This window comes from Puma concolor, chromosome E1 (genome assembly GCF_028749965.1).
Source record: "Puma concolor isolate L17-30 chromosome E1, mPumCon1.1.hap2, whole genome shotgun sequence".
In the NCBI taxonomy this organism is placed as follows: Eukaryota; Metazoa; Chordata; class Mammalia; order Carnivora; family Felidae; genus Puma; species Puma concolor.
The window spans coordinates 15012049-15031517 of NC_141680.1; the positions used below are offsets into that span (position 1 = coordinate 15012049).

At 40.6% G+C, this 19469-nt stretch overlaps 1 protein-coding gene across 2 annotated transcripts in view; it reads left to right on the plus strand.

Annotated features, from left to right (window-relative positions):
• Positions 1–1280: 1280 nt before the first annotated feature.
• The window catches only part of METTL16 (methyltransferase 16, RNA N6-adenosine), an 83280-nt gene continuing 65091 nt past the window's right edge, over positions 1281–19469 (plus strand). Inside the window, exons 1-3 of one of the 2 annotated variants that reach the window (XM_086686355.1) lie at positions 1281–1426; positions 2303–2391; positions 8969–9096. In XM_086686355.1, the coding sequence (XP_086542481.1) occupies positions 8969–9096 (128 nt within the window). In that variant the 5' untranslated portion in view covers positions 1281–1426; positions 2303–2391. The remainder of the gene's footprint in view (positions 1427–2302; positions 2392–8968; positions 9097–19469) is intronic. The other variant, XM_025917619.2, reaches the window with a different exon arrangement.

The following is a 19469-nucleotide window of genomic DNA, read 5'->3' on the forward strand; positions in this document are numbered from 1 at the left end:
AAACCACAGCTTCCAGTATTGAGAGTATAACCTGGAACTCCAGGATACCTTCCTCTTGAATCTGGCTGGCCCTTTGATCTGCTTTAACAAATAGAATTTAGTGAATAATGAAAGCACCGGTTCTGGGCCTAAGCCTCAAGAAGGCCCAGAAGCTTACACTTTTGCCTTTTTGGGATCTCTGAGCTAATATGTAAGAAGTCTGGCTACTCTGCTGGAGAAATTATATGGAAAGGTCACATGGAGAGGGAGAAAATTTGAGACTACAGGGAGAGGGGGGCCCAGTCACTCCAGCTGAACCAGCCACCAGCTGATGCTACCATGAACAGCAAGGACAGAACAAGAACAGATGGACTAATTCCAGCCTAGACTGAAGAACAGTGAGTAAATAAAACTGTTGTTTTAAGCTATATATTTTAAGGTGGTGTGTTTGAGAGCACCTCCTCACCTTTCCTTGGGTGACTGCCTATACACTTTGTTCTGCATAAAGCTGAAGTCTCCATTTCTTAGCCTCTGTCTCTCAATTTTACAGCAGCACTTTGCCAGAAGCTTTCATATTAATTACTAGGACTCAGGCAATCTTTAATGGAAAAAGTTACTACGTGAGGGCCCAGAGGATGACTTTAGTCCTAGCTTAAGTTGTATACCTTTTTAAAGTGGTTTATCTTTTTGTCTCCATTATGAAATGAGACTAATGCTTACTCTACATACCAGAGGGTGAAAGTATAACCGAGTTGAAAAGAAAAATGAAAAGCATTTAATAGAGCTTCCAGCTCAAGTGGCAGGTGAGGAGACAAAGAACACGGACTTAGTGTCATCCGATGTGAGATCTTGAACAAACGACTTAATATTTCTGACCCCCAGTTTTGAGGCTGTAAATGCGATTACGCCTTCCCACACCACAGGTTCATCAGTCATGATTAAATGAGGCAACATACGAAGAGAGAGACCTGTTGCACAATAAACGACGCTAACTGCTCGCCATCAAATCCTAAAGTCCCCTCCCCCCGCCGTTCTCATATTCCTGCCCAACCCCCGAGAGTGATTTAGGAAGTCTGAAGTGGGACCCAGAAAGCTACATTTTTAAAAATCTACATTAAAAAACAGACAAACGAAAAACAAGTTCTCAAACCGATTTTACGCCAGGTACCCCCACGCAAAAACACCCCGCTTGCTACCACGCCCCTTCCTTGTGTCAGGAGCCTCAAACTCCAGATATCGCGACGGTTCTTTCTTTCTTCAGACTCTGCTACAGGTCGCGCGAGAGTGCTTCGTCCAATCACGAGGCTAAATGGCTGCCCAACATGGCGGCGCACTTGGAGCGTAACATCTGCGTTTCTAGGCGCTTCGCTCTGCGGGTGGTTTAAGACTCTAGGGTTAAAGAGGCCTACTCCAGACTGGTCTTCTTGAAGAAACGTTGACTTCAGATGTGAGTCATTTAATATTTCTTGGGCGGGAGGAGAGGTCATTTAACCAATGTACGGCCCGAGTTCCTTATTCTCGGGTCCTGGGCTGGTGAGTTGCTGACTTCGGGCCTGGGGAGACAGACCCGATGGGTGTATGTATGTGTGTGTGTGTTTGCGTGCGCGCGCGCGGATTCTGCACCTGTGAGGTACTGACTTTGGGTCTAGGGGGACAGACCACATGGGTGAGTGAACGGTTTGGGTGGGTGGGTGCGCGCGCGCGCGCACGTGGAGGGGGTAATGGTGGTGGGGCGGCTGGGAGGAGTTGGCGTATAGAATGGAGGCTAGGATTGAAGTGAGAGAGGTCCCAGGGGCTGAGGACGTTTAGAGAGATCCGAAACTGAGGCTGGAAGACTGGGTGGATAAGATGAATGTGTGGGAGGAGTGGAGGAGATAGAGAACTGGCAATGGCGGAACTAGAGGAAAAAGAGTTATGAATGAAGGAAGGCAAAGTGAGAAAACGGAGATTGGGGTTGAACTGGGAGAAATTTATGCAGAAGAAATTTCGAGTTGGAAGCGGAAATTTGAATTCGAAGCGGAATTTAGATTCTTTTGTGTTAAGATAAACGGTAGTTTAAGACTGTTATTAAGAGGGTTAGGAGAAACCAAGGAAACAGCATGGAGATGGCAAAGATCAAAGAAAAGCGAAGCCTCAGTGTCAAGGGTGTGCTCCTTTGGCTTTCTGGACTGACCCGGGTAACCCACAAGAGACATCCTTTTTGAGTGTCCAGTTGAGGGCTGTTCTACAAAGAATGAGAGTGCTGTGTTTTAGTGTTCTGGGACAGTGAAGAGTTTCGTCGTGTGTTCAGTCAACAAATACTTACGAGTGTCTACTCTCCCAGGCCCTAATTTAGGCGCGGGGATATCACAGTGAACAAGATAGACAAAATATTTTCCCACATGAAGTTTACTGGCAGGGCAGTTTTGAAAAGTAAGTAAATGCTGTGTATGGAATATCGGATGGGTAAGTTCTATGTAGAGTACCGAAACTATTAAGGGAGTGGAGTGTGTTAACTCACTGCACTGAGGAAAGGCATCAGGGGCGCCTTGGCTGGCTCAGTTGATAGAGCATGCTACTTTTGATAGAGGGGTGGTTACTTCAGACCCCACGTTGGGCATGGAGCATACTTTAAAAAATAATAATTTTTAAAAAGTGGGAAAGGCATCAGTGAGAAGGTGAGGTTTTGTCAAAGGCCTGAAAAAGGTGAGGCACCTTATATGTATGTATTTCTGGGGGAAGAGCAGTCTATACAGACCAAGTACAAAAGCCCTGAGTCAGGAGTGTGCCAGATTTGATTAAAAAACAAACAAACAAACAAGGAGGGCAGTGTGACTGGATAAGAATGAGCCAGGAAGAGAAAGATTAAGTTAGGGAGAAGTGGGAAGTGACAATGTTTATTCCAGCTAAGTGTTGATACTCAGAAGAATAAGATTTAGCTAAGACCCCATTGCCTGCGTTAGGAGATTGGTTAGCAAAAGGGTGGCTTTATTGATTTTTTCTGTATGTATTCTAATCAGAAGGGTTGATTAATGTAGGACATGAATTGAATTTGCTGTATCTGTAATTTAATTTGTTCCACATATGTTCAGAGTGTCGTGTGTACACTGATGTCATGCATGCAGTCTTTAGAATCTTAAATGTGTTGCAGAGCCTTACATACCAATGTCTCTTGAAATTACTGTTAGGGTACTTTTCTTTTGTTGCTTGCCAGAATCACAAGAAAGGAGAACATTTTCCTTTTTTTTTAAATTAAATTTAATTTGTTTATTAAAAATATTTTTGGGGGGCGCCTGGGTGGCTCAGTCGGTTGAGCGTCCGACTCCGCTCAGGTCACGATCTCACGGTCCGTGAGTTCGAGCCCTGCATCAGGCTCTGTGCTGACAGCTCAGAGCCTGGAGCCTGCTTCAGATTCTGTGTCTCCCTCTCTCTCTGGCCCTCCCCCTGTTCATGCTCTGTCTCTCTCTGTCTCAAAAATAAATAAATGTTAAAAAAAAAATTTTTTTTTTTAAATATTTTTTGATGTTTATTTACTCTTTTTGAAAAAATTTTTTTAATGTTTTATTTATATTTGAGAAAGAGACAGAGCATGAGTGGGGAAGGGGCAGAGAGAGACGGAGACAGAATCTGAAGCAAGCTCCAGGCTCTGAGCTGTCAGCACAGAGCCCGATGTGGGTCTTGAACTCATGAACCACGAGATCATGACCTGAGCTGAAGTCAGACGCTTAACCTACTGAGCCACCCAGGCGCCCCTGATGTTTATTTACTCTTGAAGGAGAGAGATAGAACATGAGTGGGGGAGGGGCAGAGAGAGAGGGAGACACAGAATCCAAAGCAGGCTTCAGGCTCTGAGCTGTCAGCACAGAGCCGGATGAGGGGCTCAAACTCATGATCTGTGAGATCATGACCTGGGTGGAGTTGGTTGCCCAACAGACTGAGCCACCCAGGCGCCCCTTAATTTTATTATTTATTTATTTACTTTATTTTATTTTTTTAATTAAAAAAAATTTTTTACAATTCTTTTAATCTTTTTTAAATTTTATTTTTAAGTAATCTTTACACCCAACATAGGGCTTGAACTTACAACCCCAAGATCAAGAGTCACATGTTGTACTGACTGAGCCAGCCAGGTGCCCCTTATATAACTTTTTCATGGGGACGGGTTCTTGTCCTAGTTTTATGCTCCCCTCTTTCTTGATAGTCTGTAAGGGCATATTAATGTTAGGAAATTAAAACTTGTATGTAGTGAGTTTCTGTGATAATGTTAGGGGCAAGAGGTGGTAGTTTAGTATGCTGAAAAGCTTTCAGGTGACTATTAATTCCCCTGAATTCTGAATTATTCATTGACGTAACAAATATTTATTGTATGCCAGTTGCTGGTGGATGGAATAAACAATAAGATGGACATGGTTGCAGCTTGGGAGGTGGGGTGGGGGATAGGACAGACAAATGTAAACTAAAGAACTTTGAGGGAAAAGCCTAGAATGCTTTGAAAGTTGGGGTGCCTGGGTATCTCAGTTGGTTAAGTGTCTGACTTCGGCTCAGGTCATGATCTCACGGTTCGTGGGTTTGAGCCCCATGTCGGGCTCTGTGCTCACAGCTCAGAGCCTGGATCCTGCTTTGGATTCTGTGTCTCCCTCTTTCTCTGCCCCTCCCCCGGCTTGCACATGTCTCTCTCAAAAATAAATAAACACTAAAAATTTTTTTAAAAGGTATATATTTTTAAAAAGGTGTATATATACATGATGGAATATTACTCAGCTATTAAAAAGGATGAAATCTTGGGGCACCTGGGTGGCTCAGTTGGTTAAACATCCAACTTCCACTCAGGTCATGGTCTTTTGGTGGTTCACGTGTTTAAGCCCTGCATCGGGCTTTGTACTGACAGCACAGAACCTGGAGCTTGCTTCGGATTCTGTGTCTCCCTCCCTCTGTCTCTCTCTCTCTCTCTCTCTCTCTTTCTCTCTTTCTCTCTCTTTCTCTCTCCCTCCCTCCCCCACACTCCCACTCGCACTTGGTCTCTGTCTCTCAAAAGTAAATAAAAACATTAAAAAAATTTAAAAAAGAATGAAATCTTGCCATTTGCAACAACATGGGTGGACCTAGAGGATATAGTGCTAAGTGAGATAAGTCAAAGAAAGACAAATACCATATGATTTCACTCATGTGGAATTTAAAGAAACAAAAAAAAGGGAGATGAGCAAAAAAAGACTCTTTTCTTTTAGATGTTTATTTTTGAGAGAGAGAGAGAGAGAGAGAGCACGCGCGAGTGCGCGTGCATGTCTGTAGAGGAGGGGGTGGGGAGAGACAATTCCAAGCAGGCTCCACGTTCAGCTCAGCTCAGAGCCTGGCTTAGGGCTCTATCCCACGACTATGAGATCAGGACCTGAGCTGAAATCAGGAGTTGGACGCTTAACAGACTGAACCACCCAAGTGCCTCCCAAAAAACAGACTCTTAAATGCAAACAACAAACTGGTGGTTGCCAGAGGGGAGGTGGGGAGGTGGGTGGGGGGGATTAAGAATACACTTACTTTGGGGCGCCTGGGTGGCTCAGTTGGTTAAGCGGCTGACTTCGGCTCAGGTCTGGTCTCGCGGTCCGTGAGTTCGAGCCCCGTGTCGGGCTCTGTGCTGACAGCTCAGAGCCTGGAGCCTGTTTCAGATTCGGTGTCCCCCTCTCTCTCTGACCCTCCCCCATTCATGCTCTGTCTCAAAAATAAATAAACGTTAAAAATAAAATTAAAAAAAAAAAAAGAGTACACTTACTTTGATGAGCCCAGGGGAATATTTATAATTGTTGAACCATTATATCATACACCTGAAACTAATATAACATTATGCTAATTATACTTGAATTAAAAAATTAACAATTTTTTTTCAGTGTAGAAAGCTGTCAAAAACCTGAAATAGAGTGTTAGATCCATTACTGTGTAAAGTTACATCTCTAATAAGCCTACAAAGGAAAGGTGCTTGTTGCCAGGAGACACTATAATAAGGGAATATGATTTAACTAGTGAGATTAGGGAAGAAACACTTTCCTGAAGGAGAGATGTTTGAACTGTAAGAGTAAAAATGAGTAGGAGGGGCGCCTGGGTGGCTCAATCTATTAAGCGTCTGACTCTTGATATCCGTTCCGGTCATGATCTCGCAGTTGGGTTAGAGAATTGCAGCCTCACATCAGGCTCTGTGCTGACAGTGTGGAGCCTGCTTAGGATTCTTGTTTTCTCTGTCCCTCTCCCACTTGCTGGCTGCACTCTGGCTGTGCTCTCTCTCAAAAATAAATAAATAAAAACTTAAAGGATAAGTAGGAATTCAGTAGGTGAAGAGGAGGAAAGAACATTACAAAGGGAATAAACTGTGTAAAGACCCTGTTGCCAGAGTGGAGGGACAGAAAGAAGAGCAAGGATAGGTGTGACATAAACTGATGGTGAAAAACTAGGAAAGGCCGTGCTGTACTGGGCCTAATATGTATGCTAAAGTGATGAGTTTGAGATAGCAAGCCTGTGCGAAGGGGTGGGGGGTGGGGGCAGAGGAAGAGAGAATCTTAAGCAGCCTTCCTGACTGGAGCTGAAATCAAGATATCAAGAGTCAGAGGCTTAACTTTAACCAACTGAGCCACCCAGGCACCCTAGTGGTTTTTGTTTTTAATCCTCTGAGTAAAGATTTGAACAGGTGAGCATAGGAGAAGACATAATGAGATTTGTGTTTAGGAGATGATCTCTGCAAGGTGGAAAAGGAAAATTGTAAGAGTTGATTTCGTGTGGCCAAGTAGGAGGTTGTTAATTTGTACTGGGCTGATACCTGTGAAGATAGGGAGGAATAGATGGATTTGAGAGGTATTTAGCAGGTAAAAATCCTCATGACTGTTGATTTTGGGGGATATGAGAGGAGTATAGAACTAGCAAGTGATGCCTAAGATTCTGACTTACATAATTTTGTTTAGGTGAATGCGCCTTATAAAAAACAATGGAAAATACAGAGTGATAAAAAGAAAATACAAATCAGTTGCCACTGAGATATACACTAAAATATTTTTTTAGGGACGCCTGGGTGGCTCGGTAAGCGTCCGACTTCGGCTCAGGCCATGATCTCTCAGTTCGTGGGTTTGAGCCCCATGTCGGGCTCCGTGCTGACAGCTCAGAGCCTGGAGCCTGCTTTGGATTCTGTGTCTCCCTCTGTCTCTGTCCTTCCCCCACTCATGCTCTGTCTTTGTCTTTCAAAAATAAACAAGCATAAAAAAATTATTTTTTCAAATTACCAACTGCACAATTTACTAAACCACTACAATGGCTTTTCTTCCAGTGTTTGTCTTGCAATATAAATGCATTAACTTTTTTTCCCTTTTTGTAATCTGGAAGAAGACAAAATTGTTTGTTTTCATTTGGTTTTTAGCTACCTAGGACTGACAAGACTGAAATCTATAAAATAGAAAGTGTATTTTGAAACATTAGTGACTTTATGGTGTACTACCAAATATTCAGTCCATACAAGAACACTGTAAAAAGTACCTCTGACTATTACTTCTTGGCTGTAGATTATACTGCCTTCTACCCCTTTGATGCTTTCAAAAGAATAGTTTCCGGTTTTCTTACCATGGTTTAAAAAAAAAAAAAAATCATATGTTGCATACATTTTTCAAACTGTGATAAAATATACATAACATAAAAGTTAACCATTTTAACCATTTTTAAGTGTACTATTCAGTGGCATTAAGTGCATTCAGTGTTGTGTAACCATCACCACTGTCCATTTCTAGAAGTTTTTCCTCATCCTAAACAGAAACCGTGTACCCATTAAGTAATAATTCAACATTCCTACCTCCCTCCCAAACCCTGGTAACCTCTATTCTGCTCTCTATATGAATTTGCCTATTCTTGCTACTATAAGTGGGAAAATACAACGTTTGTCTTTTTTGAAATTTTTTTTTTCAACGTTTATTTATTTTTGGGACAGAGAGAGACAGAGCATGAACGGGGGAGGGGCAGAGAGAGAGGGAGACACAGAATCGGAAACAGGCTCCAGGCTCCGAGCCATCAGCCCAGAGCCTGACGCGGGGCTCGAACTCATGGACCGCGAGATCGTGACCTGGCTGAAGTCGGACGCTTAACTGACTGCGCCACCCAGGCGCCCCCGTTTGTCTTTTTTGTACGTGGCTTGTTTCCCTTACATAATGTTTTTAAGGTTCATCCATGTTGTAGGGTGTATCAGAAATTTATTCCTTTTTATGACTGAATAATATTCCATTGTATGTATGTACCACATTTGGTTTATCCATTTATGGACATTTGGGATTGTTTCTACCTTTCGGCTGTTATGAATAATGCTGCTGTGAACACTGATGTGCAAATATCTCTTTGAATCCATGCTTTCACTTTTCTTGGGTATATGAGGAGGGGAGTTGCTGGATCATGTGGCAATTCTACTTTTTAAAGAACCGCCAAACTTTCCACAGCAGTTGTACACATTCCTCCCTGCAGTGCGTGAAGGCTCCAGTTTCCTAACATCCTCACCAACGTTTATCTTTTTTTTTCTTTTTTTTTTTTAACTTTTTAAAATGTTTATTTATTTTAGAGAGTGCGAGCAGGGGAGGGTCAGAGAGAGAGAGAGGGGGACACAGAATCTGAAGCAGGTTCCAAGCTGTTAGCACAGAGCCTGATGTGGGGCTTGAACTCATGAACCATGAGGTCGTGACCTGAGCCAAAGTCCAACGCTTAACTAACTGAGCCACCCAGGCACCCCTCTTTTTTTTCCTTTTTAATAATAGTCATCCTAATGGGTATGAAGTGATACTGTGGTTTTGATTTGCATTTCCCTAATGATTCATGGTGATGTTAAGCATCTTTTCATATGCTTATTTGCTGTGTACATTTAAAAAATGTAACTCTACTTTCTCAGTTGATTAGCAGAAATATATTGGCTATAACTGTTGACTTGGCAACCACAGCTTTTTCCCACTAATTTTTTTTAAACTAAAATATGCTGACTTTTTTCCTTTTTTTTTTCTTTTTAAAGATGGCTCTGAGTAAATCAATGCATGCAAGGAATAGATACAAGGACAAACCTCCTGACTTTGCGTATCTGGCATCCAAATATCCAGATTTTAAGCAGCATGTTCAGATAAATCTGAATGGAAGAGTGAGGTAGGTAACAGATGAAGAATTCTTGATAACTGTATTATTCTAGTGTAATCTGAAAGGACACAAGTGTAGTGGAAAGCATACTGGGCCAATACTATACCTGAATGCTAATCCTAGACTTTTCCTTAAATTTCTCATCTGATCTTGGACAAATCACTTAACCTGTCTGGGTTGCATCTTTTTAAACTGTAAAATGAGAGGATTGGACCAAATACTTTCAAGTTTCTTTCTGGCTTTAAGAAAACTTGATCTCCGAATTATTGCTTACCCAACAGAGATTTCAGAGTAAGTGCAGAAACCTTGAGATTGTGCTCTAAAACTTGGTGCTGATGAGGGTCTAGAGTCCTTATTTTAAGTGTATGTTTATTTTGATGTAGTAGGAAAATCATCAGGCATCAAAACTGATTTCACAGATACTTAGGATGTCGTCAGATTTAAAGTTAAATTTGGTAAAAATGTTGATTTTTAAAATTAAGGAAATAATAATATGAGTACTTAGGGAAATAGCAAAATTATGGTGATGGTTTGGGAATAACTGATGTGTATGTTATACCTTTGAGAAGGAAATATTTCACTGCATTCCTAAACTCTATGGGAGTTATAGACTAGAAATTCCAAGCCTTCTTGGGGACAGGTGTGGTGATTCAACTGGGGAGGAGGAGGAGCAGGATTGTGGAGAAAAGGGAAGGTAAGGAATAATAGGATAATAGGGCCTGAGACATTTTGATGACCTCTTCTACTAGCAGTCTCTTTATGGCTTTAAAAATGGAAGCCCTAGGGCAGGACTTAACCTGAAGGCCGAGATACCCTAGAAATCTTATAAAAGTTTAAAAATAATGTATATTTATGCTCATTTTTCTGGGAGATAATTCTTAGTTTCTATCAGATTCTGAAAGCGATCAAGGCCCCCTTCAACAATACACAAAGGTTGAGATCAAATACCCTAGAACTATGGTTTCCAAGCTTTTTTTGTCACTCAGTTAAAAGTTGAGGACCACCCCATATATGAATGCTTGTACAATTCACTGTGTTACTATATTAAGCACATTAGATGCCATAATATGAAATAGAAATAAAAAGCATTTAAATAAGAGTTCCAGTATTTTCTTTACATGCTCTAAAGAATTATTTTTGGCATCTTACTGTGGAGATGGTCTAGAGAGATTGAGTTAGTATTTCTCTTGGTGTAGATCATCTCTACCATCGTGCTTAAATCTTCATTTCATAGTTATATATGTGGATGTTTTATTTGTCCATGTAGCTTTAGGACAGATACAGTTTTTTTATTCTTGGTTTCCTGTGTGTTCCTATCATTGTACTTAATTACTTAACAAAATGTCTGTTGATTAACCATTTTGTGCTAAATTCTTGGAAAAGCCATAATAAAGAAGAAAGACAGTGACTTCGCATTTGGAGTTTACATGCTAGTAGGGGAAGTGGACAAATAAACACATTTGGTGTGGCAGAATCTGTGGGATGTATGGTAGAATCACATAGAAGGGAGACCCAACTGTGACTTTGGGACTTAGAGAATGATTTGAAACAAAAGTGGTGTCATGGTTGTGCTGAAGAATGACTAGGAGTTAGCCGGATAGAAGAGTGTTACAAGTAGAGGGAACAGTATGTGCAGAGCACTGAGCAGTAGGGGAACTGGAAAAGCAGAGTGTGCCTGAGATATAGTGGACAGATGAGTCTGGAGATGATTATGCTGGTAGTACTTTACAAGACCCACTTAGGAGTTTGGAATTTATTTTAAGGACATGCATCAAGGGTTCTTGTATCTTCAGAGCTACCCACCCCCATCCTTATCCACTAACATTTAAAAGTAGAGGAATAACATGTTCAGAATTGTGTTTAGACAGAAGTAGTCTAGGAGCATTGTGGAGGATAGGTTGCAGGGGAAATTAAGATTGGAGGTATAGGGAGGTAAGTAGGAAATGGTTTCAGTAATCCAGATTAGACATTGGTGGCCTAACTAGGTAGAGGCAGGAGGGATAGAAATCACTGATGAATTTGAGAAAAATTCATGAATAGAATGAGCAGAACGTGGTAGAAATTAAGGAGTGTGAGCCAGGTGTGGTGCTTTGGATTCTAATTTAGCAAGAGTCTAGGTGGTAGCACCTGGTTTATTGAGTTAGGGATCAAGGGGGAATGAGCTTGTTTTTGGGGAGATGAGATTTTCGGTTTGGGTTATATGCAATCTGAGAAAGCTGTGGGATATTCGAGTACGGTTATTTAGTAGGCAATTGAAAATGGAAGTCAGAAGAGCAGGACAAAGCAGTGATACGGGGTGATGTTAGTAGAGGCCTTGGGTCTTTGAACTGAATCCTGAAGACTGAATAGAAGGGGGAAGGAGGGGCACCTGGGTGGCTCAGTCAGTTGAGTGTCTGACTTCGGTTAACTGTCTGAGTTTGAGCCCTGCATCAGGCTCTGTGCTGACAGCTCAGAGCCTAAAGCCTGCTTTGGATTCTGTGTCTCCCTCTCTTTGTCCCTCCCCCATTTGTGCTCTGTCTTAAAAATAAACAAACATTAAAAAAAAAAAAAAAGGGTGGGGGAAAGAATTCCAAGTACAGAGAACAGAATTTTGTGAAGGGTGTGGAAAGTTTGGAGAATTGCACGTAGGTGGGGCTGAAGTGGACATAGGATAGCAGGTTGGGGAGTAACAAGATGAAAAAAAGAACAGGTCATGAAGAGCCTGTCATAGCATGCAAATTAACTTGGTTGCTCAGACACAGAGGAACCAGAGGAGGATTTTTAAGATGGCTTAAGATTTATATTTTTTAAAGTAATAGCTCAGAGAAGACCAGACAGATTTGTTATTACAGCATATCTGAATGTATTAAAGGTGCCTGGCAAGTAATAGACATGCAAAAAATGTATTGAATTCACGAGAGTTAATTCCTCTGTAAACTCTAACTCTGTGCCATTTACAAATGGCAAACTTACTTTTTCTCTAAGTTTGTATTTAAATTCCATCTAGTTAACATACAGTGGAATATTAGTTTCAGCTGTAGAATTTAGTGATTTATCATTTACATACACCTGGTGCTCATCACAAGTGCCTTCCTTACTACCCATCACCTGTTTTTTGTTATTGTTTTTGGTGCAGATAGATGATTTTATTAAAGCACAGGGACAGACCTATGGACAGAAAGAGCTGCCTACTCATCACCTGTCTAACCCATTGCCTACCCCTCCTCCTCCCCCTGTCCACCTCACAAGTGACCTACTTAAATTATGGATTAATGGAAAATTAAAGGGATGAACAAAAATTTTCTAGGCAAATGAGAGTTCCCCCAAATTAGAAAAAGTAAAATAGAAGATAAGAAAGCATCAAATTGGAAAAAAAAGGACTAGTTTATGTTAATAAAAACAATAATTTTCATTGAAAGTTAAAAAAAATGAAGGTCACCTGGGTGGCTCAGTTGGTTAAGCATCCAACTTTGGCTCACATCATGATGTCATGGTTTGTGGGTTTGAGCTTCACATTGGGCTCTGTGCTGACAGCTCAGAGCCTGGAGCCTGCTTCGAATTCTGTGTCTCCCTCTCTCTCTGCTCCTCCCCCACTCATTCTCTCTCTCTCTCTCTCTCTCTCTCTCTCTCTTTCTCAAAAATAAACAAAGGCTTCAGCATTTTGAAAAATATAACAGAAATATCTTTTAATAAGTGTTTAACATGGGGCACCTGGGTGACTGTCAGTTGAGCATCCAACTCGATTTCAGCTCAGGGCATGATCCCAGCGTCGTGGGACTGAGCCCCAAATTGAGCTCCATGCTGCGCATGGATCCTGCTTGAGATTCATTCTCTCTCTCTCCCCCTCCCTCTCTCCCTTTCTCTCTCTCCCTCCCCCCCTACTTGTGAGCTGTGAGAGCGCTCTCTAAAAAAATTAAAAAGTGTTTAACATAATTTGGAGACACTTTTCCTTGTATTTCTAACCAAGTAGACAAAAGTAAACAGGGAAATAACCTTAGGGACTTTCAGAGGATTCACAAATGCCTTGAAAACAATTAGATAAAAATACTTGAGTTGGAGGCACGTCTGGCTGGCTCAGTCTCTAGGCTATTGATCTTAGGGTCATGAGTGGAAGTCCCATGGTGGCCATAGAGCTTACTTTAAAAAACAAACAAAAAAAAAATGGTATATTTTTTTTCTTGAGGAGATAGGGTTCAAAACTTTGACCTGTAATTTAGAACTTCACTTTTAAAAAGGGTCATTGACCCAAAAACCATTAAGTACTGCTGATAGGAAGTCTAAACAATACATTCAATAAATTTGATTTAATTATATGTTTCGAACTTTTAAAAATTTTTTTATTAAAAAAATTTTTTTAACACTTATTCATTATTGAGAGACAGAGGGAGACAGAGCATGAGCAGGGGAGGGGCAGAGAATGGGGGAGACACAGAATCTGAAGCAGGCTCCAGGCTCTGAGCTGTCAGCACAGAGCCCGACACGGGGCTTGAACTCTCAAATCGAGAGATCATGAGCTGAGCTGAAGTTGGACACTCAACTGACTGAGCCACCCAGGCACCCCTGTTTTGAACTTTTAAAAAACTATTTTTATTTATTTTTGAGAGAGTATAAACGGGGGAGGGGTAGAGAGAGAGGGACAGATGATCAGAAAAGCAGGCTCTGCACTGACAGCGGTGAGCCCAATGTGGGGCTCGAACTCAACGAACTGTGAGATCATGACCTGAGCCGAAGTCGGACACTCAGCCAACTGAGGCACCCAAGTGCCCTTATGTTTTGAATTTTTAACCTATAAACATGAATGCGTGTTTTTTTTCTTTTAAGTTTTATATATTCAAGTAATCTCTACACCCCACGAAGAGCTCAAACTCATGACCCTGAGATCAAAATTTGCAAGGTCTACTGACTGAGCCAGTGAGGCACCCCATATTTGCTCACCTCTTAAGCAGGGTGTGTGTGGTATGGAGAGGGGGTATTTCTGAGTCAGTCACTCTAAGGACTGGTCTTGAGGTGCCACTTAGCAGCTCTGGAGGTTTTAGATAATTAACTTCACGGAGACTGAATTTCCTCATCTAAAGAACACAGGGATAAAAAGACATATTTTGGTATTTGTCATAAGGGTTAGTGATAATGCATGTGAAGTGACACATTATAAACACTTAGCAAATGATAGGTACCCTTATTTTTGTTACGCTTGGTGTAATTGATAAGGTGACGAGGATTTCTAGTGTAATCTCCCTTTCTATTTTTCTTCTCTGCATCCATCACTGCCTTGTTGTAATCATGTCTGACCTTTGCAATTAGATTTTAGTTTGTACTTTTTCACAGTAACCAGCCCCTTGGGGATATGCAACTGAGTTGAGCCCTGTCAGTTGAGTTTGGTTAGAGTGTGACACTTAACTGATTTGTTTTTAAGCCAAAGAGCCAGCATTGAAGGGTTTTGTCATACTTTATAACAGTACATATTTAAAAAAAAATTTTTTTTTTAACATGTATTTATTTTTGAGACAGAGACAGAGCATGAATGGGGGAGGGGCAGAGAGAGAGGGAGACACAGAATCGGAAACAGGCTCCAGGCTCTGAGCCATCAGCCCAGAGCCTGACGCGGGGCTTGAACTCCCGGACCGCGAGATTGTGACCTGAGCTGAAGTCGGACGCTCAACCGACTGAGCCACCCAGGCGCCCCTATAACAGTACATATTTAACCTCTTGGTGAAGATCTAATGAATAGAAACCAAGTCAGAAAATTAGGTTGGGGGGCTTTAGCCTTTGTTGTTGTTACATGAGGTTCAGTCCTACAGTGTTAGAATGATTGTTATTTCAACCATTGGTCACAGAATGTATCCTTCCAAACTCCATCTATAATGGTAATATTGTATTCATTAGTAGCAGAGCAGGAGTTATTCTGGGGAAATCGGACATGGACTTGCTGACAATAGGCTATTTTGTGAAGCTGGATGTGTTAAACAACAAAGACTGATCGAATAAATTACTAATTTCCACGTGAGAGCTAATTTTAGTTCTTGTGATCTCAGAAACGAGAATGAAAAAAGATCTTGCCTGTGTTCAGGAATTTTTAATGTCCCAGGGTGCTACAGTGACCTACATATTTAACCAGTAAAGCTGAATGACTAGACTTTGTCCTACAAAAGGATTTCTAACCCTCAGAGTAGTGTCTGTGTTTTCTTAGAGGTAAGAGAATGAACACTTGTCTTGCTAACAAAGTGTAAGAATCAGCTCTTTGTTGTTTTTTTCCGTTTCTTTAATTAGAATAACCTCTGCTTGATATCTTGTACATTTTGGTGATTAGGATGTAATTTCTTATTAATAAATTATATACTCTAGTCCATCAAGGTGAATATATGTATATTTTTTAATAACAAGAATTGTTGATATAAATAACAACTCTGTTTGAAGGCACTAAGAAAACATTAATTATAATGCTGTTTCCCTTGCTCCGAGTGTTTTATAAAGCTATGTAATTAATGCTTCAGCTGTAGTACTGTCTTTTGTGATTGCTGTCACCGTGGGAAATAATCCTAGTTTGGTTTCCAACAGAATTGTCCCTCTTTCATGGAAAAGTATTCTGAAACCATGGGCCTGTTTTCCTTTTTTGAAAAGAGGATTTTGTTTTTTATTTTTTTATTTGTTAAAAAAATTTTTTTTAATGTTTGTGTGTGTGACAGAGAGAGTGAGCAAGCAAGCAGCAGAGGGGCAGAGAGAGACAGAGACACAGAATCCAAAGCAGTCTCCAGGCTCTGAGCTGTCAGCACAGAGCCTGATGCAGGGCTAGAACTCATGAGCTGTGAAATCAAGACCTGAGCTGAAGTCAGATGCTCAACCTACTCAGCTACCCAGGCACCCCTGGTTTTTGTTTTTGTTTTTAATTATACAGACATTATAGAACGCTTAATGGAAAATTATAGAAATATATCCTTCGTAACTACATTTATGATGGTAATGTTGCAAACATAAAATAAAAAGTCACAGTTTTTACACCCCCAGAAGATGTAAGTACTTTATGTGTCTTTCTAAGTCTTTGTCCTTATACATACATAGTATTTTTTGTGATTGTAATTTTGATAGATACAATAATAGGACTTTTTTTTTTTACCCCCACTTGACATTATAAGCATTTTGCATATAGTTAGAAAACACTGCTGTGAAAATTATTTTATGTAAAACGTATTCAGATAAAAGAAAAATAATGAAGAGAATGAAGGTGTGTGTCTACCCTATTCACCCCACCCACCATTTCCACATCCAGGAGTGGCTTTTACACTTCCAGAGTTTTCTATGCATATACATACATGGGATCTTTTTTGTTTGGTTTTTGTCTTTTATACAAGAATGCGGTCATAATGTACATATGTGATTTTATTCAAAGTTGTGCTTTTTTTTTTTTTAAATATATCAAGGAACCCTCTTCATAAAAGCACAGCCCATTCTTCTTTAATGATTACAGAGTATTCTCTTGTGTGGAGGTATTATAGTTTATTCATCCAACTCCTTAATGATTACTTTTAGATTGTTCCTAAATTCTGTAATACAAAACAAATTTATTTAAGGGTCTCTTACTACTGACTTTTTTTAAGTTTATTTATTTTGAGAGAAAGGGTGGGGGAGGGGCAGAGAGAGGGAGAGAATCCCAAGCAGGCTTCATGCTGTCAGCACAGAGCTTGATGCAGGGCTCCATCTCGCGAACTGTGAGATCATGACCTGAGCTGGTACGAAGAGTTGGACGCTGAACCAACTGAGCCACCCAGATGCCCCTTACTACTGAATTTTTTAAAAGCTTTTTTTTTTTTTTCTTTAAGTGAATTTAGGGTAAGTCACTGGGGTTTGCTTAGAAAATTGCAATACTTTTAACGGTACTTGGAAGGCCAGAGAGGTGTTTGGATGACTGGATTTTTCTTTCGTGTCATCTGCTTCTTGGCTAGCACAGAGATCTGCATTTAAGAGATCAATATGAGGGGCGCCTGGGTGACTCAGTGGTTTGAGCGTGAGTGTCTGACTTCAGCTCAGGTCATGATCTCACAGTTTGTGAGTTTGAGCCCCACATCAGACTGTCTGCTGTCTGTCACACAGAGCCCGCTTTAGAGCCTTTGTCCCCCATGCTCTCTGCCCTTGCCCCACTCACGCCCTCTCTCTCAAAAATGAATAAACATTTAATAAAAAAAAAAAGAGAGGTCAATTTGATCAGGGTAGTTTCTTAACATTTTGCAAGTAGGATTTGGGTTCTTTGGTTAGCCTAAGGTTGTCAGTAATGGTCATTTCCACTGTTTCAGGATCTTTATTTTTTTATGTTACTGTCTAATTGCTTATTTGACCCATGAGATGTTAAAATAAAAAAATTAAATCAGTTGTGGATAACTGTGAATTGGTGGAAAACACAGCAAAAGACCATGGGTCTGCTTTTGGTTTTGTTGGACAAATGTTGTTATTCATGATTCTATTACTATTATTATTACTATATTCTAATCAGAGCTGTCCTTTGGATCCCATACTCTCCTCTCATCCCAGGAACCTCAGTCTGGTTTTCCTTTTCCTAATGACTTAATCTCTGTCACCTAGCTTCTTCTCTTTAACTTTTTGGAAATTTGAGATATCATTCACATACTATAAAATCATTTTAAAATGTATGGTTGTGTTGTTCTTAGTATGTTCGCAGGGTTGTGCAAGCATCACCACTAGTTCCAGAACATTTTTGTCATCCCCGAAATAAACCTATTCAGCAGTCACTCCCAACTCCTTTCTCTCTTCAGCCCTTGGCAACCACTAATCTCCTTTCTTTCTCTACATATTTGCATCTTTTGGACATTTCATATAAATGGAATCATAATATGTGGTCTTTGTGACTTTCCATTGACTTTTAAACATGTTTAAATCTTTAATTTAAAAATTATTAATAAAATCTCTCCATCAACCCTCTCACTTCCACTGCCCTATCTCACTTCTCCCTTGCACAACTCACTTGTATTTTGCACAACTCACCTTCTTGAAGAATTGTCTGATTTTACAGTCTTCATTTTTTCCACACTATACTTAACCTTCAGCTTGTTCTATGGTGGTTTCTGATTCCACCACTACCAAAGCAGCTCTTGAAAAGGTCTCCATTGATCTGTTGTCATTAAATGCAGTTTTGGTTTTCAGTTGACTTCTGAGAAGCAGGTTACTCCGCCCATGCTGTCCTTCATGGACACCCTCTTTCCTTGGCTTCCTGGGCACCACACTTTATTCCACCCTTTCTGTATCCTTGCATAGCTTCCTTTGTAATGATTATATCTACAACCATTAAAGGGGACTTCAAGGCTTAATGCAGCGTTCTCTTTGCTTCTGATTTTCCCCTTAAGAATTCTCATCACTCATCTCTCACTTGTTTGTGTGCATTTCACTTATTCTTTTGTTTCCCCAGACCAATTTTCTGGGCTCTGTACCTGGAGATCACTGCTTACTCACTATCTCTGCTTAGATGTCTCAGATTCAGCTCAGATTTATGATATTTCTCCTAAAAGTCATTCTCTGTCAGAGTTCACAGTTTTAGAGAATGGCACTGTCTGTCCTGTTAACAAGCCAGAACCTGAGAGGACATCTATGAATACTTGTCCATCACCAAATCTTTTTAAGTTTCCCCTTTTGAAAATATCTTCATTCTTTTCACTTTCCCCAAGCTTTGCCACTGCCACCTTTATCCAGCCTCTTAAGTCGGATAAAGGAATCACTTTCTAACTGGTGTCTCTGCTTCCACTTTGGTCTGTCTGTGTTTCATACCAGACGTAAGTCCTTAGCATAGGTTATAATTTTCTTGGTGTGATGAATAGGTTTTAGTGTTGCTTTCAGTAGAGTCCCAGATTAGATGATAAAATGATATTGTTGCCCTAATTATAAGGCCCTGCATAATCTGGTTCCTATCTTCCTGTTTAGCCTCATCTGAAACTATACATGCTTACCTTGCCCTCCCCATTCTAGACACCGTGGCTGTCTCAGTATCTGGAATGCCCCATGAATTCAGAAAGAAGCTTTTAATTTTGATGAGGTCCCAGTAGTCCATTTTTGCTTTTGTTTCCCTCGCCTCTGGAGACATGTTGAGTAAGAAGTTGCTGCGGCCAAGGTCAAAGTGGTTTTTGCCTGCTTTCTCCTCGAGGATTTTGATGGCTTCCTGTCTTAAATTTAGGTCTTTCATCCATTTTGAGTTTCTTTTTGTGTATGGTGTAAGAAAGTGGTCCAGGTTCATTCTTTTGCATGTTGCTGTCCAGTTTTCCCAGCACTGCTTGCTGAAGAGACTGTCTTTATTCCATTGGATATTCTTTCCTGCTTTGTCAAAGATTAGTTGGGCATATGTTTGTGGGTCCATTTCTGGGTTCTCTGTTCTGTTCCATTGATCTGAGTGTCTGTTCTTGTGCCAG